This window comes from Syngnathus scovelli, chromosome 11 (genome assembly GCF_024217435.2).
Source record: "Syngnathus scovelli strain Florida chromosome 11, RoL_Ssco_1.2, whole genome shotgun sequence".
Classification (NCBI taxonomy): Eukaryota; Metazoa; Chordata; class Actinopteri; order Syngnathiformes; family Syngnathidae; genus Syngnathus; species Syngnathus scovelli.
In genome coordinates, this window is record NC_090857.1 from 13,848,165 (window position 1) to 13,873,195 (window position 25,031).

The 25,031-nt window shown below is 48.2% G+C and overlaps 2 protein-coding genes and 1 long non-coding RNA gene across 7 annotated transcripts; 2 read left to right on the forward strand and 1 right to left on the reverse strand.

Moving 5' to 3' along the window:
* Positions 1-12,198, forward strand: tsen2 (TSEN2 tRNA splicing endonuclease subunit). 3 transcript variants are annotated; one of them, XR_011087678.1, is made up of 11 exons: positions 5-415; positions 7,310-7,376; positions 7,451-7,490; positions 7,902-8,214; positions 8,308-8,373; positions 8,544-8,594; positions 10,054-10,198; positions 10,275-10,311; positions 11,250-11,361; positions 11,448-11,662; positions 11,860-12,198. XR_011087678.1 is itself a non-coding variant. In XM_049734354.2 (11 exons), the coding sequence occupies exons 1-11, from the start codon at positions 215-217 to the stop codon at positions 11,917-11,919; spliced, it is 1,182 nt and encodes a 393-aa protein (XP_049590311.1). In that variant the 5' UTR covers positions 7-214; the 3' UTR covers positions 11,920-12,198. The 3 variants fall into 3 exon arrangements, 1 of the variants encoding a protein (XP_049590311.1); XM_049734354.2 differs by having other exon boundaries at positions 7-415; positions 11,448-11,537; XR_011087679.1 differs by lacking the exon at positions 11,860-12,198 and having other exon boundaries at positions 1-415; positions 10,275-10,390; positions 11,448-11,483.
* LOC125977616 (uncharacterized) lies at positions 10,323-14,989 on the reverse strand. Its single transcript, XR_007484702.2, has 2 exons — positions 13,731-14,989; positions 10,323-12,021 (listed from the first exon to the last, which is right to left on the reverse strand). It is a non-coding gene; the product is annotated as an uncharacterized lncRNA (long non-coding RNA).
* LOC125977593 (RNA-binding protein 39) lies at positions 13,000-24,234 on the forward strand. Of its 3 annotated transcripts, XM_049734340.2 has the most exons (16): positions 13,004-13,333; positions 14,720-14,774; positions 16,218-16,324; positions 16,435-16,481; positions 17,188-17,346; positions 17,969-18,064; positions 18,135-18,252; positions 18,323-18,475; positions 18,955-19,101; positions 19,173-19,238; positions 19,396-19,600; positions 22,012-22,098; positions 22,173-22,284; positions 22,370-22,475; positions 22,536-22,614; positions 23,918-24,234. In XM_049734340.2, the coding sequence occupies exons 1-16, from the start codon at positions 13,124-13,126 to the stop codon at positions 24,019-24,021; spliced, it is 1,851 nt and encodes a 616-aa protein (XP_049590297.1). In that variant the 5' UTR covers positions 13,004-13,123; the 3' UTR covers positions 24,022-24,234. The 3 variants fall into 3 exon arrangements, with proteins under 3 accessions (XP_049590298.1, XP_049590297.1, XP_049590299.1); XM_049734341.2 differs by lacking the exon at positions 16,218-16,324 and having other exon boundaries at positions 13,000-13,333; positions 14,724-14,774; XM_049734342.1 differs by lacking the exon at positions 16,218-16,324 and having other exon boundaries at positions 13,184-13,333.
* Positions 24,235-25,031: the final 797 nt, after the last annotated feature.

A 25,031-nucleotide genomic window follows, 5' to 3' on the forward strand; every position in this document is an offset into this window, starting at 1 on the left:
ACTACGGAGTTTTCCAACAGGAAGTAGCATTTGCGATCGTGCACAAGATCTATATCCCGCGCGATAATTTCTTTGGTTTTACACGAGCTTTTATTTTGGTGACACTCTGTTTTTTTCCCTCTCCCCCAAAGCAAGCGGCCAGTTTGCTAGCACGGGAGCTAACGTTTGGTCCTTTCTGGTCGCTAAACTGAACTGCGTCCGATTGGTCGGCGGCATGTTTCAGGCTGACTTTCGGCCGCCCCGGGGGCGCTGCCGGGTGGACGAAGAGTACGTGACGCCGCTCCCTGTGAGCCGAAGCTCGTCGCAGACAACAGGAGTGAAAAGCCCGACGAGGACGAGCCGCTTCCGGGCGGACCTCGTCAACCGACACGTGCTGGTCACCGAGCCCGAGCATATCCGCGACCTTCACAATCAGGTGCCTCCAACGTCGCCCGCCACAGCCGCTCTTTGCAATCGATCACCATGAAGCCAGTGACTGCACAAGTGGCGATTGGTTGTAGTTTTGGAACTTGCATCAGTACTTGGAGAACTTGTGGTGCGCGGCGTGATTCAGAAACCTATAGAATAGAATAGAATAGAATAGAATAGAATAGAATAGAATAGAATAGAATGCCCTTTATTGTCATTTTACAATCCAATCGTACAACGAAATTGGAGAGCTTCTCCCTTTTCAGTGCAAATAAGTATGAAGAAAAAGAAATCCTAACAATAAACATTACAAAAATTAAGAAGTATAAAGGAAGTATAAAGAATAAAAGTAAAAGCATCTTATTTTCAATATATACAATGTGGCTATTTATATTAATATGAATGAGGTATGTACAGGAAGTAAATAATAAATAGTTATTGCACGTAGTGTTGACAGCAACAGTGATATTGTATTATAGCTGGTGTTGTTTCCTCTCAGAGTTCAGTGTGGTGATGGCTCTTGGGAAGAAACTGTTTTTCAGTCTGGTAGTCCTTGTTCTGTTGCATCTGTCGCACCTCCCAGAAGGAAGCAGCTCAAACAGCTGGGAGGCGGGATGTGTGTTGTCCTTGATGATATTGCAAGCTCTGCTGACGCACCGGGTGGTGTACATGTCCGTCAGGGAGGGGAGAGGTCAGCAGCTCTGACTGTCCTCTGTAGCCTCCCTCTGTCTGCAGCAGTGCAGCTCCCGTACCAGGTGGTGAGGCAGTACGTCAGCAGGCTCTCAATGGAGAAACCGTAGAAGGCCAGCAGCAGCTTCCGGTCCATACTGTTCTTCCTGAGGACTCTCAGGAAGTGTAGACGCTGCTGAGCCTTCTTGATGACAGCTGAGGTGTTGCGTGTCCAGGAGAGGTCATCAGAGATCTGGACTCCCAGGAATCTGATGTCGTGGACCCTCTCCACGCAAGTTATTTGCTGAGCACCAGGTCGTGAGCTTCTGGACCTCCTCCCTATAGGCTGTCTCGTCACCATTCGAGATCAGCCCGACCACTGTGGTGTCATCTGCAAATTTGACAATCATGTTGTCGCCGTGCAGTCGTAGGCATAAAGACAATAGAGGAGGGGTGAACCAGTGCTCAGTGTGCGTGTAGAGCAGACATGGGCAAACTATGGCCCGCCGGCCACATCCGGCCCACGGGGCCGTTTAATCCGGCCCGCCAAACTTGAATAAATTGTATTATTGAACTTTTTTTGGGGTCGTTTTCCCTGCAATTAGTATGTTTCCCCAATAGATGGGGAAGCGCCCGCCCGCGCATTTACTACCAGAAGCCGTGTCAGAAAGCTCGGTGCACACTCACAAGTGCGTGTACGTACTAAGTAGTACGGACTCGGCGCACTCCGTGCTCTATTTCCATCAGTGCTGAATTTCGAGTGTGGGCTGTGACGTCAGCAATCTCGTAATTCACGCGCTGAACTTTCAGATACAATTTTACGTTAATGCCACCCACAAACCTTCCCCTGGAATAATTCCATTAAAATGAGTGGCCCGAGGAAAAGAAAGGTGGACACTTGAGTGCCGAGTGTTTAAAAAAAAAAAAAGAGAGGACAATTTGGCTCGACACACGTAGGTGTGTGAGCAGACGTTCCGCAACATGAACGTCAACAAAGCCCGTCACAGCTCTAGGTTAACGGACCGACACCTTGGCTCTATTGTAAGAATTACCACAACAAATTTTACTCCAGACCATGATGCACTAGCAAAAAAGGGAGACCAACAATACTATTGATTTCTTTATTACTTTATTTAGAAGTATTCTTTCACTGATTCTTCAAGATGATGTATTTGGTGTTTGCCATTTGATGTGATTTCGCCTCATTAGATAAACATATTTCATAAATCTGACCTGCAGGCGCTGAAGTGATGGAAACTATTATTCATAATAACAGTGTCGTATTTAATGAGAATCACTGATAGTAGTTTTTGGGTGAAATATTTTTTTAATGCTGTTAATAAATGCATTTGTTTTCAAAAACCTTTTTTTGAATATCTATGCTTTACTACCTACTAAAAGCACAAACCTTTTATGCAATGACCTTTACATGTAATTTCTATTACTTCACACAAACACTCCATCCATCTGCTCCTGGCTCGGCCCTCCGATCAAAATTTAGAACCAAATTTGGCCCGCCAGTCAAAAAGTTTGCCCAACCCTGGTGTAGAGGAAAGGTGGGGGCCAAGTCTCACAGTCTGGGACCTGTTGGTCAAGAAGTCCTTAATCCAGGTGGATGTGAGAGGGGGGAGGCCCAGAGTGTCCAGCTTTGTGACCAGAATGTCCAGGATGATTGTGTTGAAAGCTGAGATGTTGTCCACAAAGATCATTCTCGCATAGCTCTGCTGCTGTTCCAGGTGACTCAACACAGCATGCAGAGCGTCTGATGGCTTTCGCTGTCTTAGGGTGTATTCAGACCAGAAAAATATTTTAGTCCGCTTGTTAGGTCCGTTGTTACGGTTCAACTTGCTCCCATGTTATCTTGCTCCCCGAATCCAGTTGCAGCCGTTAGGGCAAAGCTAGTTCCGCAATCTTGTGTTTCATGACTGCAGATTCGTCACAAGCGACATGGAACTTGTCTGACTGCAAAACTGTTCAAATTCTCAATAAAAACGTGGAACGAAACGTCTCGTTTACATTTCCGACCAGCTGCAAGAAATAGCAAACACTAAAAAATAGAACAGTAATAAACGGGATTTGAACCCGTGACACAAAGTAATAAAGAAAAGCTCACTGGCCATATTCAGACATTTTGCAAGTGAAGTATACACACCACGCTTGTGATGATCTGTGCTCCCACTGGACAGCAATGACCAGGACGACACACAGAGCACAGACCCGAAAATGGAGGAAAACATGCGAGTCCTATGCGCTGCATTCCTGCTCTGCATATTTGTGCTGTTGGTTCGGATCTACGCTGTTTGTAGTCACACCTGAAGCGAACCGAGCCCACTTTAAAAAGTGGGTCTCGGTCCGGTTCTTTAATCCACACCAGGATTTGTTTGTGTGTATTCACACCTGCATAACCCTGGTCCTTTTAAAGTGGACCAAACAGCCAGGTCTGAATACACCCTTAGCGCCTCAGTTAGAGAACAGCCAAACTGAGTACAAAAGATAGGTTGAGAATCAGATTCAGTTTTATTGGCCAAGTTTGTGCATGCCAAACAAGGAATTTGACACCGGTTGATCTCAGCCTCTGTACAACATTTAAGTGACTGACAACATTCAGGTGGCTAACAAACAGACTATGACCTGGGTGAGAAGGGTCTGTAGAGATGTTACTTGCATGTTTCCAGGTCCTGGACAAGTACAAGTCTTGGATAGATGCGAGGTTGGTCCCGATTATCTTTTCCGCAGTCCTGATTGTCCGTTGCAGCCTGTGCTTGTCTTGTTTGATGGCAGATCCAAACCAGACCGTGCTGGAGGTGCAGAGGATAGACTGGATGATGGCGGTGTAGAAGGTCTTCAGCAGCTGCTGTGGCAGATTGAACTTCCTGAGCTGTCTCAGAAAGTACAGCCTCTGCTGGGCCTTATTCCGAGTCTATGCGGCCAGTCCATTTCAGGTCCCGGGCGATTGTGGATCCCAGAAACTTGAAGGTGTCTGTGGAGGGAATAGCATTACTGAGGATAGTGAGGGGTGGAAGTGGTGAAGGGTCTCTCCTGAAGCCCACTGTCATCTCCACGGTCTTGAGCGAGTTCAGCTTCAGGTGGTTTTGGCTGCACCAGTGGACTAGCCGCTCCACATCCTGTCTGTACGCAGTCTCGTCACCGTCCCGGATCAGTCCCATGAGTGGTGTCGTCCGCATACTTCAGGAGGTTCACACAAGAGTTGCCTGAGGAGCAATCATTGGTGTAGAGCAGGGGTGGGCAATTAATTTTTACAAGGGGCCACATGAAAAACCTGAGTTGTGTCACCTACGATAACTTAAACCTTATAACTTAAAATTCCTCGAATGACAAAGCCGCTACATCTCTGGGTGTGAAGTTTGATAAAAAGTTCTTGTTGGGCTTGCAGTTTTGCTAGCAATGCATCAGCCTCTGTTGGACGCTGTTTATCAGACAGATGTATTTTTTCTCAAGCTTGGTCGTGTAGTGGCGACTCAAATTATATTCTTTAAACAGAGCGACCTGTGTGACACAAACCAGGGACACGGCTTTACCTTTCAGTTCTGTAAAGAAATACTTGGCAGTCCATGTCTTGTTGAAAACACAGCACTCCTTGTCAACTTTTCTTTTCTTCGCGTCAGCACACATTTTGAGGGCAGCATTACTTCGCGCTGTTCACCTACACGCACAGCTCACATTCACGCACGCTACACGGAAGTGCGACGCCTTTCAAAATAAAAGCAAAGCAGTTGTATTGCATGTACGACACAGATTTTTTTTATTTATTAAGTTGTAATCAAATGTAATTTATGAATGCGGGCCGGATAGAGACGCACAAAGGGCCGGATATGGCCCGCGGGCCGTATTTTGCCCGGGTCTGGTGTAGAAAGAGAAGAGCAGTGGGGAGAGTACACACCCCTGGGGGGCGCCAGTGCTGGTGGTCCAGGTGTCGGATGTGGTAGTCCCCAGCCTCACATGCTGTCTCCTGTTGGTCAGGAAGCTGGTGATCCACTGACAGGTGGAGGCAGGCACCGTGAACCGGATGAGCTTCTGGTGGAGGATGTCAGGAGTGATGTTGTTGAACACCGAGCTGAAGTCCACAAACAGGATCCTGCCATACGTCCCTGGGGTGACTAGGTGGCGCAGGAAGTAGTGCAGCCCCATGTTGACCGCATCATCCACCGACTTGTTTGCCCGGTAGGCAAACTGTAGTGGGTCAAGCAGGGGGCCCGTGATGTCCTTCAGGTGGCTCAACACTAGCCTCTCAAAGGATTTCATAACCACAGATGTCAGGGTAACAGGTCTGTAATCATTCAATCCTGTGATGGCGGGCTTCTTGGCCACTGGAGCGATGGTGGAGCTTTTGAAGCACGAGGGCAACTCACACAGCTCCAGGGAATGGTTGAAGATTCGTGCAAAGGTGGGTGCCAGCTTTTCAGCACAGACTTTCAGGCAGGAGGGGGACACGCCGTCTAGGCCTTGTGCCTTCCTGACCTTTTGTCTCCGGAACATCTGACACACCTCCTCCTCGCGGGTCTGAAGTGCGGGCGTGGCTTCTGAAAGAGAGAGAGTAGGTGATAACGACGATGGAGGTGTGAACAGGGGGTTATGGGGGGAGGTGTGGATGTTGATTGTGATGCAGGAGGTCCTGTAGTGTTGGTGGACCGTTCAAACCTGCCGTAAAACCTGTTTAGCTGGTTTGCAAGCCTTGTGTTCTCCACAGGATGAGAGTATGGTTTCTTTGAGCCCGTGATGCTCTGCAGGCCTTTCCACATCAGGATTGGCAGAGAGGTGTCTCTCCAGGTGCTCCCCATGGCACCTCTTGGCTTTCCTGATTTCTCTCTTCTGTTTCTAACTTGCAGCAGACTCACAAGCAGGTGGGATATGAATCAGTACTCAGACATACCGGTGTAGTTACAGTGGTACCTCTCCTTACAAACTTAATTGGTTCCACGATCAGGTTTGTAAGTAGAAACGTGTGTAAGCAGAAGCAATGTTTTCTATAGGAATCATTGTAAAAGCAAATAGTGCATGCCGGACTATCCCAAAAGTCACACTTTTTGCCCTGTTGCTCTGTGTAAAACGCACAAAAAACCGAAACAACAGTTTTATTTTTGCTTTTCCAAACCTTTATAACAAAAAGTAACTGTCACTATATTCTTGACCTAACATTTCGGGGGGGGGGGGGGGCTGTTCTAATTTTCTACGCTTGCTAAAAAATACCCCCGAGAAGACACACAAAAAGTCAGACTAATAAGTTATTGCAATGTGCTCACATCCTTGTCGTTATGTTTTGGTGCAATTAATGAGTTTTTCGACTATGTGAATGTGGTCATTCAACGCACCTTGCGCAGAACGACTGAGAACTTAAAAAAAGGAAATGAAATAAAAGCTAGCTTGGAAATTGACAAACATAAAAGTGTGTTCTTCATGTTTTTATTGAAAACAAGCTGTTGCTGTCTGTTGCACGGCAACAGCTTCCGTCTTTCATTCAATGCCTGGTGCTCCAGCAGCAGGGGATAATTACTTTGGCACAACACCAGCTATACTCCATCACAAACTCGATGATACGCATGCGTTTGCCCTGCTCCTTTATGATTTCAAGTTTCATATTGATTTTCTTAGAAGACAGTGTTTTGACACTGTTAACGCACCAAGACCAAAATGGCAGTGCAAAGGAGACAAGGCGGGAGGAGGGCATTGGTGAGCCAAGTGCTTTGGTTCGGAAGTCGACAATTGGTTTAAATAGACGCAAAAAAATCGCGAGGCTCTAGTTCGTATCTCGAAAAGTTCGTAAGTATAGGCGTTCGTAAGTAGAGGTACCGGCCAGCTCCCTCGCTCACAACCGCAGCATCACGTTTGTAGCTTTTACTTTGGCCTTCAATTGACTCTCGGGGTGAAGCCACTAAGAGGACATGTATGTAACATTGACTTGTGGTGGTGGTGTCTCTTAAGAGTCTTGCCACCCATGAAATGAAAATGAAATTCAAGTAAACGTCATTTCTGAAAAAGGTCCCGTCCGGCGTCCGCCCTCATTTTGCAAACTGTGTCCGGACAGGAACATCCTGGGATAGTCCTCAGCACACGCGCAGCCCGAGCGAGTGACGACAAGGCCTTTGTGAAATGAAGGGAGGCATGAATTCTTTGACTTTAAGAAAAATGTATGTCTCATCCTTGTTGACGTAGTGAACCTTCGGACGCTTTGTGGTCTTTCAAGTGAACCTTCGGACGCTTTGTGTTCTCTCAGGGCTATTTTGGGAAAGGCATCCTGTCCAGAGCCAGACCGGAGCACGGAGTCTCCGACCGGTGGCAGCGTGAGTTGACGTTTGAAGACGGTCGGGTATCGGCGTTGGACTCGTACCTAATGCTATTTTTTCCTCCCTGGTAGAACATGAGGGCTTCTTACTTCCGGTGGTCACACAGGCCAGGTGAGCCACAAATGCTGTGGGAAGGCTTTGATTTTCTAAAGCTTTAACCCGAACACACGACAAGCACCCGGACACGTTCAGTGGAATATTTGTTCGTGGTGGCGACAAAGTGGGCCGAGTTAACAAAATCGCACTGTGCACCATACAGTGCAGGAAATACACACTTTGCCACCTGCCCTCTAGCGAGCATGTTGCCAAAACGTGATAAAGACTTGTGAATCCCTACAAAGAAACGGACAACACGAGTGATGTCCATTTCAATATGACAAGATCCGGAACCAGGCGCTGTCGCAATTCTCCGCTTGAGGTGGAGAAGCACACCAAAGGCCCTTTGAGCTTTTACCACTGCGAGCCCTTCCATCACACCACACCAGTTCTGAGACGCCTTTCCACGTTTGCCGTCCGCTCCAGGTACGAGGAGCTGCTCAGGCGGGCCGAGTCCTCGCTCCTGGCTCAGGGCTTGGCTCAAGTGGTCGTCAATCAAACGCTGCTATGGCTGCGTCAGCCCATCCGAGCGGACGTGCTGAGGCGGCAGGCGGAGGACGGGGAGGCGGCCCGATCGGACACGCTGGCCAACCTCCGTTCTGAACCTGGTCGGAGCATGCTGCGTGAGCTTGGCCCAGCCTCGAGCCCAGACCTCAGACCTGACCGAGGAGCTAAATCTGAGCCTGATGATGCTCCTTTAGTTCCGGGGCCCGGTTTTGTTATCATTGATGCCGGGCACGTGAGTCTTGTGTCACACTTGAATGTTTTTTCGACCTTCCGTGTCATGCTCGCGGTGGTCAAGTTGAGTCTCTTGCTTTCCATGTTGATTCAGGTTGCTGCGCAGCTCAGACGAAATCCTTTACGGATGACAGAATTCCTGGAACTCGGCCCGGAGGAGGTCCACTCTTGAAACTTTGGAGCTGTTTTTTTTCATTGATGTCAATTGATTGATGGCACTTGAATTGGTCACAATGCATCTTCTGGTATTGTCTGTCTTCTGTCTGTCTGCCTGCCTGTCTGTCTTCTGTCCGTCTTCCTGTCTGTCGGTCCACCTGTATGTGCCTGCAGGCTTTCTTCCTGGTCTACGGCCTGGGCTGCCTGTCTGTCCATGAGCAGCAGGTAATTGTCGCTCTCTTTCCTAGCGGTGAAAAGTACGAAAGTACAAATACTTGATTACTTTTACTGTACTCAATTACTTCTTTTCTCTCTCGGTTCCAGTCGCTAACATAGCTAAGGGAAAATTTCGAATTTCAGCTCGCTATGTGTGACATGAGAAATGGCTTTTTACAGTCTGCCCTACTTCCCACTTGACTTGCACTTCCACGTAGCAACATTTACAAACAAGCACCCTCACGAATTCGCCTATCCGCCCGCATATGCCGCTATAACTAGAAAAACTATGACTTGATGAGGTGCTGGTTTGAGCTTTTTTTTTCCCATTTTCAAACCCATTTGGGTCCAAACCATCACGTCGTCACACCGCCGCATACTTAACTGCTATCTGGATTTTACGAGAGCCAAGGTGGTTCCAATTGTAATTTCTGTCACCAGCAGATGGCGGTGACGCCTGACAAGATGGAGCTGGATGAATTGGTGGCTTTAATTCTTATCGCAGAGTACTGTTGTTTTGACGGTCCACCCCTGGCATCTACAACATATTCTTGGGGTAAACAAAGAAAGCAAAGTTGAGCTCCTCCACTCATACCGAGGGACAATTTGGAGTGGTCAATCGGCCTACCAAGCATGTTTTTGGGATGTGGGAGGAAACCGGAGTGCCCGGAGAAAACCCACGCGGGCCCGGGGAGAACATGCAAACTCCACACAGGGAGGGCCGGAGGTGGAATCGAACCCGCACCCTCCTAACTGTGAGGCGGACGTGCTACCCAGTGCACCACTGAGCCGCCCAGAACAGTAAAAATTTAGAAAAATTAAAAATGATGGCTTTGACCTTTTTCTGTCAGCTCATTTATTTGCCACTCGACAAGAACAACAATTGATAGTTTTCCCATCCCCCAACACTCCCACTCACTCAGAGGTGAAGAGGAGACCAAACCAATTTTACGTAACTTAGGGGTGACGTTATAGCTTTTTGACACAATTCAGAAAATGCGCAGGAACTTTAGGCCTGTATTTAAAATATTATACATGATGTGTGTTTTTGGGAAGAAATTGAGATGTGATTGACTTTAGGCCACAAATAATGTTGCACTATACAGTGGATTCCCCCTTTTCATCACCCTCACAGGTGAATTGTTCCCCGCGGGCCCCCTCCCGTTCCCTGGCATTTCCCCTTGACAGTGAGGTTCTGTGCATGCACAACGTTTTAGCAATTATGTGCACCCGGTCTGCAACCGAAGTGGGCGCTAATTCCCCCGAAGGAGGCACTTTAATTGCCATTGCCCACACAGTGATAAACAGTGCGAAAACCGCCCCCCACGTGTCATAAAAACATGCCGCCCTGGGCAGCCTGCCCATGTTGCCCATGCCAAAAACCGCTACTGCACCTTGCCCTCCTGAGCCACTGCCGATCTTTGCCTTGTTGTCACCTGACTGAGGTGTGTCCTCTGTAATTGCACAGGCGCCGCTGTCAATCACCGAGCTGTGGAGGCACTTGGTGGCTTTGCGCCCAGACTTTGTCAGCTCCTACGCGGCCTACCATCACTTTCGCAGCAGGGGTTGGGTCCCCAAAGGAGGAAGTGGCGCCAAGTACGGCGTGGACATGCGTAAGAAAACCGGCAGCGCAATGGGGGGGCGATTGTTAGTTTGATGTTTAACGTGATATGTCCCATTTTCCCCCAGTCTTGTACAGGAAAGGTCCTCCCTTCTACCACGCCAGGTACACACAGGACACCAAATCAAGTTTATTCATAGAGTCCATCACAAGATCCAAGTCAAATTATGGTTCTCAAAGTAAGGTGGGCTTGCAAAATCTTCAGGAAACTACAGGTGCAACAAATTGTGATTAAATCGACAGCAAATTGATAATCGCAACTCATTTCATAATCCGTTAATATAGTGGTCCCCGGGCCGCGGACCGGTCCGTGGATTATTTGGCACCAGGCCGCACAAGATCGAATAAATAACTTGCGTTATTTTACACCTTGGTGACGTGTACACAACATACCATTACTCATGTTATGTTGCTGGCACGATATTATGAGTATGGTGCAAGTAAAGTTGCATAGAATACAGTGGATTCACATTTATTATTTATTATACTGTGGTGTTCGCATACAGAATTCCCCTGTGGAACTAAGGTTTGAAGGCTTGATGGTGGTGTTTATGCGGTACGCACTTCCGTTGTTGTTCTGCTATATGACTGGCTGGGAAGACAGTATGATGACGTTTAGGATTGTGGTTTGTCTGTTTTTCAGAAATGGTATTGTAGTTCAAACACGGACATAAACAATGTGCATTTGGTGATTGATTTATTGACGCTTTCGACACTTGATTTAGATTTTCTAGAATTGTTTTTAGAAGTTTTCTTGGCAAAAATCGTGACGCCATCAAATACCGGGCCATGAAAATATTTTCTGACATTAATCCGGTCCGTGGTGCTAAAAAGGCTGAGGACCACTGCATTAACACTAACGGCAATAGTAGACGTCAATGGCAGCCAGAGACTTTAGTTGAATTGGAGTTGGCATTGGGATGCCGAAGGTTCCTTGGAGGGAATTATTTCTTTATAAACCCTCCCTTGGCCCAAAAAGTTTGAGAAAATAATGCATTTGGTCCTTTTGCTCATGTGAAAACACGCTCTTCTTTGTCTTGCAGCTATTCGGTGATGGTGGAAAAAGTGGATGAACGTTTTCAGGGTTCAGCGCTGCGTGCCTTATCCTGGCGTTCTCTGGCGACTTTGAGCAGGATCACCGCAAATGTCTCCAAGGTAACGCTGGCGGCGCCACCGCGCAATTCATCAACTGCCTTTGTCCCGCGTGAGCCAAAGCAAAGCGTTTGTTGCTCCGCCTACAGGAGCTGCTACTGTGTTACGTGACCCATCCAGCTGACCTGTCAGAAGCTGAGCTGGACTCGCCTGCCTGTCTGAGCAAGCTGAAGGTTCAGGTGATGCCGTGGTCCTTTTTCTCACAGGATTAACATGAACATCAACATTGTGCCTTCAAATGCAGCCAACGCTGACTCAGTTGCCAATCTTCTTGAGTCGCTCAGTGGGAAGACAAACCGATAGGGTGAGAGGAGCTTGCCACTGCCCCTTTCCAGCCATAGGAGGCTTTGATTCCGAGGGAATTGTCAAACGTATCGCTCTCCCGCTTTGGCCATTCACGTTTGATCTAATTGAAACATTTTCGGGGGGCGAGCAGCTACTCATCGTCACGTCTGAGCTTTTTTTCTTTTGCAAAGTGTCATGGTTGCTGTCTGTGTGCAGAACATCATGGTCAGCAGGTGGGTTTCCTCCAAAGAACGTGCTGAGCAAGAAGACGTCTGATTGGCTGGCAGCAGAGGGGGTGGGTTTTCTCCAAAGAATATGCTGAGCAAGATTTCTGATTGGCTGGCAGCAGAGGGGGCGCGTTCCACAAAGTAGCGCAACCTGGACATGAAGTTAGGATAGTCATACGGTGCATTTCAGTAAAAAGACGCCATCACATTTGAGGAAAATGTCACATTGTGCGTTCCAGGTCTGAATGTTGCTCTCTTTGTGCTGTGCAGTTGCTTTATTTTGTACAGAAAATAAATCATGTTGTGAGTTTATTGGTCAAACTGAAAAGCTGTAGGTTTATTCCCGAAGATCAATGTCTTATTTTCTTGAACCGATCGTGAAAATTTAGACACTCCTTCACCTCAAAAGAAGAAAACGAAGTGCAAAGAACAAATGCATAATTTGAAATGTTGTGGTGTCGTTTGATTCGACCTCTTCCAAACAAGACTTCAGCATCCTCGTATTGATGACTCCCTTTGCACATAACACACATTATTCATTTGGTTTGCTTTGCGTCTGTTAGGGAACAAAGACCGTAGTAATGGACTGCAATTTGCTCATCGTTTGTATTGTCCAGAGGTGGCTCCTTTTGGCTTTTCTTTCCCCTCAGGGGTCGCCACAGCGAACCATCCGTTTTTGTCCAGATGGTTTGCATGAGAAGTTTTTGGCACAGTTTTTACGCTGCATGCCCTTCATGACGCAACCTTCTGCATTTACCCGGGCTTGGGACCTGTGTTACGGTTCAATTTGCTCCCGTGTTATCTTGCTCCCTGTCTCCCAGTTGCGTTCGTTAGGGTAAAGCGAGTTGCGTAATCTTGTGTTTCGTGACTGCAGATTCGTCACAAGCGACATGGAACTTGTCTGCGTCACGGGTTCAAATCCCATTTATGACTGTTCTATCTTTTATTTATTTTTTTGTGTTTGCTATTTCGTGCAGCCAGTTGGTTCCACATTTTTATTGAGAATTTATTACAGTTTTGCAGTCAGACAAGTTCCATGTCGCTTGTGACGAATCTGCAGTCAAGAAACACAAGATTGCGCAACTCGCTTTACCCTAACGAACGCAACTGGAGACAGGGAGCAAGATAACACGGGAGCAAGTGGAACCGTAACACCGGCACAGAGGAGACGCTGGCATGTCGATGTCTATGAGACAATTATTGAATGCCGTCCATTTAAAATATTTTGCATCTATTATTTAGTTGATTTAAGAATGAACTTATGGACTTATGGAAAATCAAGCTGTCAATCAAAACGTCTCCGTGATCTCGCGTCCATAATCTCCTCTCGCGAGAGCATCTCGCGCCATTTCAAGCGCAAGAACTTAACGTCGCGCCAACGACGGAAGAGCGGTCAAAGTCAACCTTGGCGACGTTTGACACTTATTGTTGCTATAGCAGCAGACCAGGGGCTGAGGAGTGAGGTAAAAGTCGTCTCGTTCGGTCATTTGGTTCGCCCCGGGTCGGGCATACGCGTTGCTAAAGGCGAAGCGGGCGCGTTGCTAGTTAGCGTCGAGTTCGCATCGCGAGCAAACAGCTAGCCGGCTAGGCCCTGCGGTGGAGGCCTCGCTAATGTTGAAGCGCTCACAAGGCCGCGGCAGCAGAGGACACGATGCCAGGCGAGTGGCCACTTTAACGATACCGGGTGGGCTACCTTCACTTTAGGCTTCAATAGGCTCAGATGAAGCATTGAAGTTGATGCACTCACTTGGCTATCCAATACATTTTCCCCATAGAGATAAATCGAAATGTCGTTACAGTGAATCTCCGCTATTCGCAAGGTCGCCCATTCGCAAAGCTTTCCTCATTGAAATACCGAACCTGTTCACCAGTGTCCTGCTTGTATTCAGGCCGACGATCTCTCCCGCTCACTGTCCATCCGTCTGTCTTCTCTCTGTCCACATAGTGATTAACTTGCCACCTAGCGTTATTTTGCCGTGAGTGGCGCGAGAACTACAAATACGAATTGAAGTCAACAGGACGTTACGATCACGTGATCTCGCGCACAAGGCGCAGGCCAAAATGAAAAGGGCAAACATCGTGTAAACGTCTTCAGAAATCCGAGATCATGGATCAAGAGACGCTGCAGAAATGCCAATATCATCCCAAATTGGCGCACATTAGCTTGACATGTTCCCACACAAACTCTGGGATCGTTGGAGGAACAATCCATAAGAATGGCCCACAGAATTTGGGAACATCCACACTAGATGAAGCCACCTAGTTGGTTAACCCTTAATTCTAAGTGTTTTATTTTTTGAACAAATGAATAGAAAAATAAGTGAAGTCAATAATAGCAAATAGAAGAGAAGTTGAGCACATTAGAGGTCAGGGGCTCAACGGTAGCAACAGCAAGCGCGGGCTTTCTTCTCATGGCGTTGCAATGGGTGTCATCAATGCCCTGGATGGGCGACTTCATCAATTCTGTGCCGGTGACAGTGCGCTACCTTGTCGCGTTGTGGTTAAAGCGATCGCTGCCAAGATGCCGCTCCATTCCTTCAAATCTATTCACTCTCAACTCGCTGTAAGCAATCTAAAATTGCCAGTTGACGGCAGGACTAGAATTCCTCGCTCCGACCATTGACCAATTGGATTTGTTGGCTCCATCATGTAGCTCAAAGGAGACTCGTCGGCGACTCACTGCAAAATAAGCACAGCAGCTAACGGCAGAAGACGAGAGCAGAGGAGGAACTCACTGTGTTGCGATGAGCCGCTCCTGTCTTGTGTCTACAGAAACCGAATGCCAAATAACTCTGTGTGTATGTGCGTGCGTGTGTGTGTTTTCATGCACGCACATGTGCGTGATGCAGCAAGATGGCAGACGACCTGGACATCGAGGCGATGCTGGAGGCTCCCTACAGGAAGGTGAGCGTCCTTTTCTGTCGTCATTCGCACGGACTCACACTCGCGACGTTGCCTTTGACTCGCCACGTCAGAACTGCTCATTGCATCTTTTCTGCTCTCCTCCTCGACTTTTGTTTGTCTTTTTATTTTTGTGCCACATCCAAATCCTTTGTCCCAAGATACTCTTAACCAGGGGTGGGCAATTCCGGTCCTCGAGGGCCGGTGTCCTGCATGTTTTATAGGTCTCCCTGCTACAACACACCAGATTCAAATGATCTGGATTGTTATCCAGCTTCTGCAGACCTTGCTAATTATCTGACCATTTGAATCATGTGTGTTACAACAGGGTGACATAGAAAACATGCAGGACACCGGCCCTCGAGGACCGGAATTGCCCACCCCTGCGAGTCTTAACCAAGTACCGTTTCGTGCAAGTGAAGCATATTCTTAGCCGTGAAGAGGGCAAGTGTTAGAAGAGAAACGGAATTCATTTTTGCTGGGCCCAGACCATTATCATTATGGATGCCACATCTGGCATTTGGCATCGAAAATTGCCATGAGCCATTAATTGGCCGATTGATTCATTAACTGGATATGAATAAATTAATTTCTGTTAGGCTTACAGCAACAACAATATGTTGGTGCTTGAATAGTTGTTTGGCTTTACAACAGGGAGAAAGCACAAAAAACGTGCACAGAAAAGCACTAACTGATGAATTTGTCTTCTTAATATGTGCCAAATATGAACAGGCTTGCACAGAATAATTTTGCCGTGTTCTCAAGGTGGTGCTTTGCTCATTAATTTGTTTGAAAGTTGATGAAATGTGATGGGATGTTAATGTATTTTGAATGTGACTGATCGATCATTTGTTTCATATCTTGTTGATTACACTGTCGATGACCATAGCTACACCAAAGACGGTCTATTAAGCCAATGCAATTTGCCATGTTATAAAAGGACATTGAACTCCTCTTGCAGACCGTTGTGTTCGCACCATGGCGTGACCAACCCAGAGGTTGGCCAAGTCATGGGTGAACAATCACCTAACTTCTGCTTGTTGCCATCTTCAACAACAATGAGTAATAGAAAAGCCCCACGCCTAAAAAAAACTAAAAACAAATAGGCAGGGCAAGGCTCCATATTCGAATGACTCGGCCACAGCGGGAGGCGGGGTCTCACTTGCTATTGGCTAATGCCATTGTCTTGCAAAGGGTCACCTGACACAACCTGGTATTTTGGTTGGACCTTCAAAGATGCCATTCACATGCATCATCACGAAATGAAAGGCCTGGACAGCATGGTGACTGATTGCCATGCTAAGGCATGAGGCGCATGTCGAGTCCTGGCGTAGCAACGAGTGGAAGAAGGTAGCCCGAGTGTGGCGGAGCCGGCGAGCGTGAGCAAGCCAGGCAGGCGTCGCCCACTTGCGTGTTGACTTGACGCAAGACTCCTGTCTGCTGCAGGGCCCTTGAGAGGCGTCCCAGCGCAGCACCCACAGAGGAAGAAGAGTCCCTGCCGCCCGAGTCGGCCGCCCGCCTCAGCTCTGACCCCCTCCCCCAGCGCGCAAAAAGTCTGTTTGAATGTCACTCATGCATTCTCCATATTCTCTTTTGCCCCCATCCCGCCAACTCCCCAATGTCGCGTCCGCCTCCTCACGCTCTTCTCTGTCGACCCCGCTAGGACGACAAGACGGCCAGCCCCAATGGCGGGGATGAACAGGCCAAGAGGTACCTGCCGCCGTCACACTCTTCTGCCTTGTCCTGTCCTGTCTTGTGCTGTCTTGGCTCACCTGTCATCCTGTCTGTGATAAGGCTACCACAAAAATAGGTGGAAACAAAATTGTATTGCCCCAGGCTTCGTCCGCACCATGTGGAGCGTCTGCACACACTCTCCAGCAGTGTCGTCAGAACATCCTTTGGAGCCTTTGAAGTCCACCGTATTACTCAAATGACTATTTGAACAAATGAGCAAAAGGAGAAGCGCTTTCAACAGCATTGCATAGTGACAACTGCTTGGGCACAAAAGAAAGGCTTTTTGCATGAACAGGCAAAAACCTCACGGGTGAGCGGCAAAACGTTTTCGACGTCAACAAGAGCATCCCGGGTGCCTGACAAAGACATGACTGACTGCAACTATCACATATACCTCCAGCAAGAATAAGTTGTTTGGGCCAGCGCCAGTCGGAACATCATTTTGTATTCTGTCTTCTGTCGTATCCGTGCGCCTGTCTGCAATTTGTCGGTCAACTTGCTCACTGCTGGCCTGCTTCCTGTCCTTTCACTTTTGTTTCGTCTGTCTGGTCCGACATCTTTTTTTTAGTCTGTCGTTTGTCAGCATTCCTTCCTTGTCCGTCTGGCATGCGGCACGTCCTTGCGGTCTCATCCGTAACGGCGGTGCTCAATGCCGCGTTGTGATTGACTGCCGCTCCGGCAGGAAGAAGCGCAGCCGCAGTCGCGACAGGAAGCGCAGTAAAAGTCGAGAGAGGAAGAGGAGCCGCGAGCGCAAGCGCAGCCGGGAGAAGCGGCGCAGTCGCAGCCGAGAGCGCCGGCGCAGCCGCGAGAGGGGTGGCCGCTACAGAGACTATCACAAGGCGTGAGTTCCTCCTGTCAGTCTGGTCCAGTCTTCCTCAAATGTATCCTTGCTGTAAAGTGAAGCTCTTAATGAGACCCTCCAGAAGTGATGACATTAGGTATACTTAAAAATAATTTTTTGTCTGTCACAGTCAAACAGCTCCAGTATGGCGCTAATATTACTCAACATACACAGAATACCATGATATAATCTGCCTATTTGTTGCTGTCTTCTAGCTGTTTAAATCACAACTTGCGTTTAGCGTGAGCATTCAGCTATCTGGACCTTTTTCTCACAGCTTGGGCTGCCGTACTTTGATTTTTTTTTTTACATTCAGTTTGAGAGTAAACTTTGCCTGGTAGTGACATTTAACGATTTGAAATGTCCAGTTTGTAAAGAGTGTTGAATTCACTGCCACCGTGAGGCGCTTTTGCGTATCTCAGGCCAGCACTATACCCATTTGCAATTCGACCCATTGTTTGTAAAGCCAAATCCTAATTCCAAGAGTGGCGTCCCAACTGTTGAATCTCAAAGCGTTGATTTGACCGTAGAGCTGCAAAGGGAGGCACGAGCGCCCGCTTCCGAATTCATCATGCAACAAAAGCCAGCATCAAGAGGAACATTTTCCGTCCTGTGTGTGCAGACGGAAGCGGTCAAGGAGCAGGAGTCCCATTAGGAGGGAGAAAAGTCCAATCAGAAGAGACAAGAGTCCCATCCGGAGGGAGAAGAGTCCCAACAAGTAGGTCTCGAAGGCATGTTGGAGCTAAGCGAAGATAAAGGGCTTTATCTGTACCTTTTTTCCCGCGAAGACCTCTGGTGGACAACTTGACTCCAGAGGAGCGAGATGCCAGGACCGTATTCTGCATGCAATTGGCTGCCCGCATTCGCCCTCGAGACCTCGAGGACTTCTTCTCTGCTGTGGGGAAGGTAACGTCACCGCACGTGAGGGGCTCACTTTAGTGGCCACCAACCTCTGCCGCGTATTTTCCCCGCTCAGGTTCGAGACGTGAGGATGATCTCGGACAGGAACTCGCGTCGCTCTAAGGGCATCGCTTACATCGAGTTTGTGGAGGCCAGCTCTGTTCCTCTCGCCATCGGGCTGACGGGACAAAGGCTACTGGGAGTTCCCATAATTGTGCAGGCTTCGCAGGTAACGTGCAAGCAATGAGCTTCTAAAGTTGGCTTGCAGCCGTCATGTTTTTTTGGGCAGGGGGGCTCACTGAGCAGCGCATTGTAATAAGTTGGATCAATTTCTATTACTAAGTACGTAAGGCACTTCGGGTGCCAACTCAATTACGAGTCTTTTCTGTAAGCGGGAGCAAGAGAGTGAGTTCACTTCCATCCAGCCACAAATTAATCAGTTTGCTCATTGCTCTTCTCTCTGGGAAACTCGGGCAACAGTTAAAGCCCATACCTTTGCCCGGCCATCCAGAATCTGTTCACAGATGAAAAGCCGGTCATGTCCTGTTGGGCTCCGGCTTACCATTCAGCCGTGGTTTCCAGGTCCATGCAGCTTTGGCCAACTTTTTTTTTTCTTCACTAGTCGTTCAGGGAATAAAATCCACAAATGTGACTAGTGAGCTAGGTTTACGCGACGGGTGTTAACTGAATTAAGATTTCCATGTCCAGGCCGAGAAGAACCGGGCAGCCGCCGCCGCCGCTGCTGCCAACAACCTTCAGAAAGGTTCGTCGGGGCCCATGAGGCTCTACATTGGCTCGCTGCACTTTAACATTACAGAGGAGATGCTGAGAGGAATCTTTGAGCCCTTTGGAAGGGTGAGACACTTTGGGATCGGACAACAAAGCAGTGGGTCAGGGTGGCTGACGTGTTCATATTTGCTTGTCAGATCGAAGGCATCCAGCTGATGATGGACAGCGAGACGGGCCGTTCCAAAGGCTACGGCTTCATCACAGTGAGTCGACCCACGAACAACAAAAGGCTCCCTTTTTTTTTTTATAATTCCAAATATAACAGGAAAGACACACTTTTTAAAATTCAGTTCCCCCCGCGTAGTTGTAGTTTTCTGTACAAATTTCTGCTGTGCCCTTTCCCAAGCATTTCTCCAACAGTTTTCAGACGCAGAGTGCGCCAAGAAAGCTCTGGAGCAGCTCAACGGCTTTGAGCTGGCGGGTCGGCCCATGAAGGTGGGTCACGTGACTGAGCGGAGCGACGGCTCGGCCGCTGCCTCCCTGCTGGACAGCGACGAGCTGGAGCGCACCGGTATCGACTTGGGTACCACCGGGCGGCTGCAACTTATGGCCCGCCTCGCCGAAGGTGAGTGAGGTGGGAGACCGATGGCTTCTTTTGAGAGGCTCTCGTGTTGCCTTCATTTTTCGTACACCGCCTCTCTGCGGGTTTTCCTTCATTTCCGGGTCTGTGCACTGTGTGCCGCCCTGGTCATTGCTGTCCAATGGGAGCACAAGCGTGGATGTGTATATTTGCAAAATGTGCAGTCTAAATAGGAACGGCACCAAACTAAAAACATTAAGTCCGCTTTTGGTCCGGACCAAACAAGCGGACTAAAGAACTTTTCTGGTCTGAATACACCCTTAATATTTTTCATTCCTATTCAGACTGTACATTTTGCAAGTGAAGTATACACATCCACGCTTGTGATGATCTGTGCTCCCATTGGACAGCAATGACCAGGGCGGCACACAAAGCACAGACCTATAAATGGAGGAAAACATGCGAGTCCTATGCGCTGCGTTCCTGCTCTGCATATTTATGCTGTTGGTTCAGATCTACACTGTTTGTATTAACACCTAAAGCGAACCGCACCAGAGTTCGTTTGGAAGCGAACTGAGACCACTTGAAGAAGTGGGTCTCGGTCCGTTTCTTTAATCCGCACCAGGGTTCGTTTGCGTGTATTCACACCTGCGCAAAAGTTCCGGACCAGCGTTACAATTGAACCCTGGTCTGTTTAAAGCGGACCAAACAGTCAGGTCTGAATATACCCTTAAGTCAGAATTCTCACTTTAAAGTCAGAATTCCCACATTAAAGTTAGAATTCTGACTTCAAAGTCAGAATTCTGAGAATAAAGTGACAATTGGTGGCGCTGGAAGTGCCCACCACCTCCAGCTGGAGGTCCGGTGGAAGCTCCACAAACTGGAGAAAATGTCTAGCCGACCTCCTGGAACCCTCCCTGGGCATGGCGAGTGGCGCTGGAAGTGCCCACCACCTCCAGCTGGAGGTCCAGTGGAAGCTCCATGAACCGTTAAAAATGTCTAGCCAGCCTCCTGGAACCCTCCCTGGGCACGGCTGGTTGACACCCGTGGTCCTAGAAGTCACCCTGACCTCCAGCTGGAGGTCCAGTTTAAGCTCCATGAACCGGAGAAAATGTCTAGCTGACCACTTTAAAATCAGAATTCTGACTATATTCTAAGAATTATGACCTTCAAGTGGGAATTCTGACTTTAAAGTGGGTATTATCACTGTTAGGTTCAAAATCAGCAAAAGGATCAGCAGACAAAACCAGTGAGGCAGAATGTTGAGTCTTTTCTCGCGAGGAGTGCAATCAGACTTACAGCAGTCCTGAAATACACTAAAGGTCTGTTTACACTCCTCACTCTTTTTATTCAGGAATGCCCTACCTACAATGTGAGACTAGCCCCTGATAGGTGGGGGGGGAAAGCGTGGGCTTTGTCTCATGAGAGAAGAAACGAGATTCTATGTGAAACTAGAAGTCGCAGACAGGATGCCATGAGAAACATGAAGAGTGCATAGACGAAATGCCATGTGCAGACATCAACAAAATAGTTTGAGCTATCAACAGCTTTCTTGGATTCCCAGAGGTGTAGAAGGTCAGGAAGCTCCAGACAGCATCGTTTGACTTGTTGTGGACTGGGTGATGTCTGCAAGGCGAAACAGCAAGCATTCTGTGCAATAACTTTATTAATAAGTACTCATTAGGGAACGCATGATAACATCCATCCATCCATCCATTTTCTGAACCGCCTAGTCCCCACGGGGGTCGCGGGCGTGCTGGAGCCTATCCCAGCCGTCATCGGGCAGTAGGCGGGGGACACCCTGAACTGGTTGCCAGCCAATCGCAGGGCACACAGAGACAGACAACCAATCGCACTCACACTCACACCTAGGGACAATTTGGAGTCTTCAAGCGGCCTACCAAGCATGTTTTTGGAATGTGGGAGGAAACCAGAGTGCCCCGAGAAAACCCACGCGGGCCCGGGGAGAACATGCAAACTCCACACAGGGAGGGCCGGAGGTGGAATCGAACCCGCACCCTCCTAACTGTGAGGCGGACGTGCTACCCAGTGCGCCACCGAGCCGCCCGCATGATAACATATATATACAATTTATCTAACAATCACTTTAAAGTGGGAATTATCACTTTAAAGTCAGAATTCTGAGAAAAAAGTCAGAATCCTGCCTCTTATTTTTTCTTCTTAACTGGCCCTAATCCTCTTCCCTATATCCCATACCGCTAGCTTGCATTGAAGTCCCCTTTTCTAGATATGATCACACCTTTTAACTGACCTCGCATGGCCTCTGGCTCTTTGAGCTGCTTCAAACTGTTTCTGATATAGCACAGAAGCCACAGCCTGAAACCACAATGGGAAAAAAAAATGACACCCATCTTGGTGTCCCGCTCCTCTCCTCGCAATTTTCTCAATGACGGTGTAAGAGCTGAAAGGAGAAAAGTAATGTGCTTGCCGTCCAGGTACGGGCCTGCAGATCCCTCCCGCTGCCCAGCAAGCGCTGCAGATGAGCGGTGCCATCGCCATCGGCGCCATGGCCGCCGTCTCAGGTAAGGCTGGCGCAACTCGACCTGAGCTCCGCCCCTGGCCTCGCTGATCCGTCTCATACTTGATTGCGTGACAGCGGCCATGAATCCGTCCATGAACCTCAACATGAACCCCCCGGCGCTCAACCTTCCCTCTCAGCCTTTGGCCACGCACTGCTTCCAGCTCTCCAACATGTTCAACCCCAGCAGGTGTGCCTTGTTACTGTCCAATGTGTTTAACCGCGGCATTACCGCTTATGTTTGTGTGTGTGTGTGTATGTGTTGCCTGTGTCAGTGAGGATCATCCCGGCTGGGAGGTAGACATCCAGCACGATGTCATTGAAGAGTGCAACAAACACGGCGGTGTCGTTCACATCTACGTGGACAAGAACTCAACAGAGGTAAAATCCACGCTCAAAGTCCTGATCCAGCCCTGGTTCAATTCCGCTCGTGGTTTCCAGGGCAACGTGTACGTCAAGTGTCCGTCCATCCCCGCTGCCATGGCGGCCGTCGGCGCGCTTCACGGACGATACTTTGCAGGTGAGATTTGTCGCAGGTGGGTGATATGGCGTGCTATTTTCTTGCTGTCTTGACCTGTCGTCCATGCCAAGACGATGGTTGCGGGGCCGGAATCCATTCGTTCTGTTCCCATTAGTTGTAAGGAGAATCTCTGAACCAAGGGTCCGCTGGATAGGCCTCGCCTCGTGGGTTGCCTTGTTGCTGGGATGTGCTGGTGGATGTGGCAGCTTTGGTCTGCAGACTAGTGCAAGTGATAGGACTGACGTTGACAGTCAAAGTTAAAGTCCCAATGATCGTCACACACACATCTGGGTGTGGTGAAATTTGTCCTCTGCATTTAACCCATCCCCGTGTGATTTTGATCCATCCCCTGGGTATAGGGGAGCAGTGAGCAGCAGCTGTGCCGCGCTCGGGAATCATTTGGTGATCTAACCCCCCAATTCCAACCCTTAATGCTGAGTGCCAAGCAGGGAGGCAAAGGGTCCCATTTTTTATAGTCTTTGGTATGACCCGGCCAGGGTTTGAACCCACAACTTTTCAGTTGTGACAGACACAGACACAGTTGTGACAGTCACATGCACGCTCGCTGATGTAGGCCGGTCATTCAAATATTTTTGGAATTGCTGATTCCATTACATTAAATTGCTTGTTTTGTTGTTGTTTTTTATAGTTTTTCCTCCCTGATTATGAACCTTTTTTGTTATTGTTATTACCAGTTAAGCAATATCACACAAAGGATTAGTGGTCAGTGTTTTCCAAATTAAAAGCAGATATTTGCAAAGTCCTTATCTGAAATCAGATGTTGATAGTGTTTAGTTCAAAAGATCTCTAAATTAGAAAAATTGTTGTCAATGAATCTATTAATTTGAACACTTATGCGCTGATGACGACAAAGGGCTACAGGGTAACAAAGCAATTTCCAAAGTGAATGCTTGAGTCTCGACATAAGGTGAGGCAAAAACAGAATTTCAAGTTTATCGTTGGAGCGATTTTGAGGCATGTCGATTGCACGGGGGAAGATCTCTAAATTAAAAAAAATAGTTGTCAATGAATCTATTAATTTGAACACTTATGCGCTGATGACGACAAAGGGCTACAGGGTAACAAAGCAATGTCCAAAGTGAATGCTCGAGTCTCGACATAAGGTGAGGCAAAAACAGAATTTCAAGTTTATCGTTGGAGCGATTTTGAGGCATGTCGATTGGACGGGGGCCTATGAGCGCAGCAAACCCAGCAATGAAAAAGTGGGAGCACAAGAGCAATGAGCACATCCGCTACTACGGTCCATCAGTGTTGCTGAGCTTGTTCGTCCGTGTGCTTGCAGGCAAGATGATCAAGGCGGCATACGTGCCGCTTCCCGCCTACCACAACCTGTTCCCGGACGCCGCCACCGCCACGCAGCTGCTGGTGCCGCCCCCGCGCCGATGACTTAGCCGCGCCGTGAAATGTTTTGATGAGTTCTTTTCGCATCGTTCAGTGAGCTTCTCGCTATTGACTTCCTGTCGTGTTGAAAATGTCAAGGGTGTGGCCTCCGTCCATCGCGGGCCCGTGCTGTCCAATGAATGAGCTCTGTGAGCTGCGAGGAGGCCCGACATCAAACATTTGTCTTGGTTTTCTAATAAAATCCTTTATGAAACTTTATTTTCAAGTCGTAAACGAGTGGCTTTTTTTTCTCAAGATGACATGACGTGGGTTCAAGCTGTTTACACGTGAGCTACAAACTAATAAACACGCACACATAGGTGTGTACATGGTCCTTCGTTTGTGTTGCGAGTCACAGGCGGGCTTCATTGAAATCAGTGGCGGATACAAGGAGGGGAAACTTAATTTCGGCCTACATCATAATATGTGTTGGTTTATAAGTAAATTCTACCCTTTGTTCCTTTCCTAGAAAATGTTCCCACAGATGTTTGTTAGAGTGGTGCTCACTCTAACTTATTTTTGCAAGAACCACACGGGAGACAGTATGCCCTTTTTAAGCACATGGCAAATGGAGAGTCATTCGTCGCTGTGCGTACAGCGACGATCGAATGAGGTCTGACTCAGGCCTCTTGCAAGAGCATTTTTATTGAGAGAAACAGGGTGGGGGTGAGAGTGGACAGGATGGAGTTGAAGCCCCTGACCTCTGGTCAAAGCATATCAGGGGGTGTTTTACGACGTTGTGTAAGACAGGACAAGCTAGGTTATTTATTACAGGTTACATTCCAACATAAGTATAAAACTAATCTAGCTAGGTTAGTTATTCATATTCAGACACATCATCCAATCATGCGAAAGATGAGTGTCCGGACCAGAGAAGGCCTGCCCATTGCCCCTTAGACCTCCAGAGACGCTGGGGGCCAGATGGGTGGGACATAGTGATGTGCATTCCAGTTCTTCTAAGTCAGGGGTGTCAAAATCATTTCATGGGCCGCATTGTAGATATAGCTTCTTTCGGA

Coding starts and splice junctions, on each gene's coding strand:
- tsen2 (XM_049734354.2), top strand. CDS start 215: ATGTTTCAGGCTGACTTTCGGCCGCCCCGGGGGCGCTGCCGGGTGGAC. Junction 7,377..7,450: donor AGTCTCCGACCGGTGGCAGC/GTGAGTTGACGT, acceptor CCTCCCTGGTAG/AACATGAGGGCTTCTTACTT. Junction 10,199..10,274: donor CAAGTACGGCGTGGACATGC/GTAAGAAAACCG, acceptor ATTTTCCCCCAG/TCTTGTACAGGAAAGGTCCT.
- LOC125977593 (XM_049734340.2), top strand. CDS start 13,124: ATGAACTTATGGACTTATGGAAAATCAAGCTGTCAATCAAAACGTCTC. Junction 16,325..16,434: donor CCTCCCCCAGCGCGCAAAAA/GTCTGTTTGAAT, acceptor CGACCCCGCTAG/GACGACAAGACGGCCAGCCC. Junction 18,065..18,134: donor AGGGAGAAGAGTCCCAACAA/GTAGGTCTCGAA, acceptor TTTCCCGCGAAG/ACCTCTGGTGGACAACTTGA.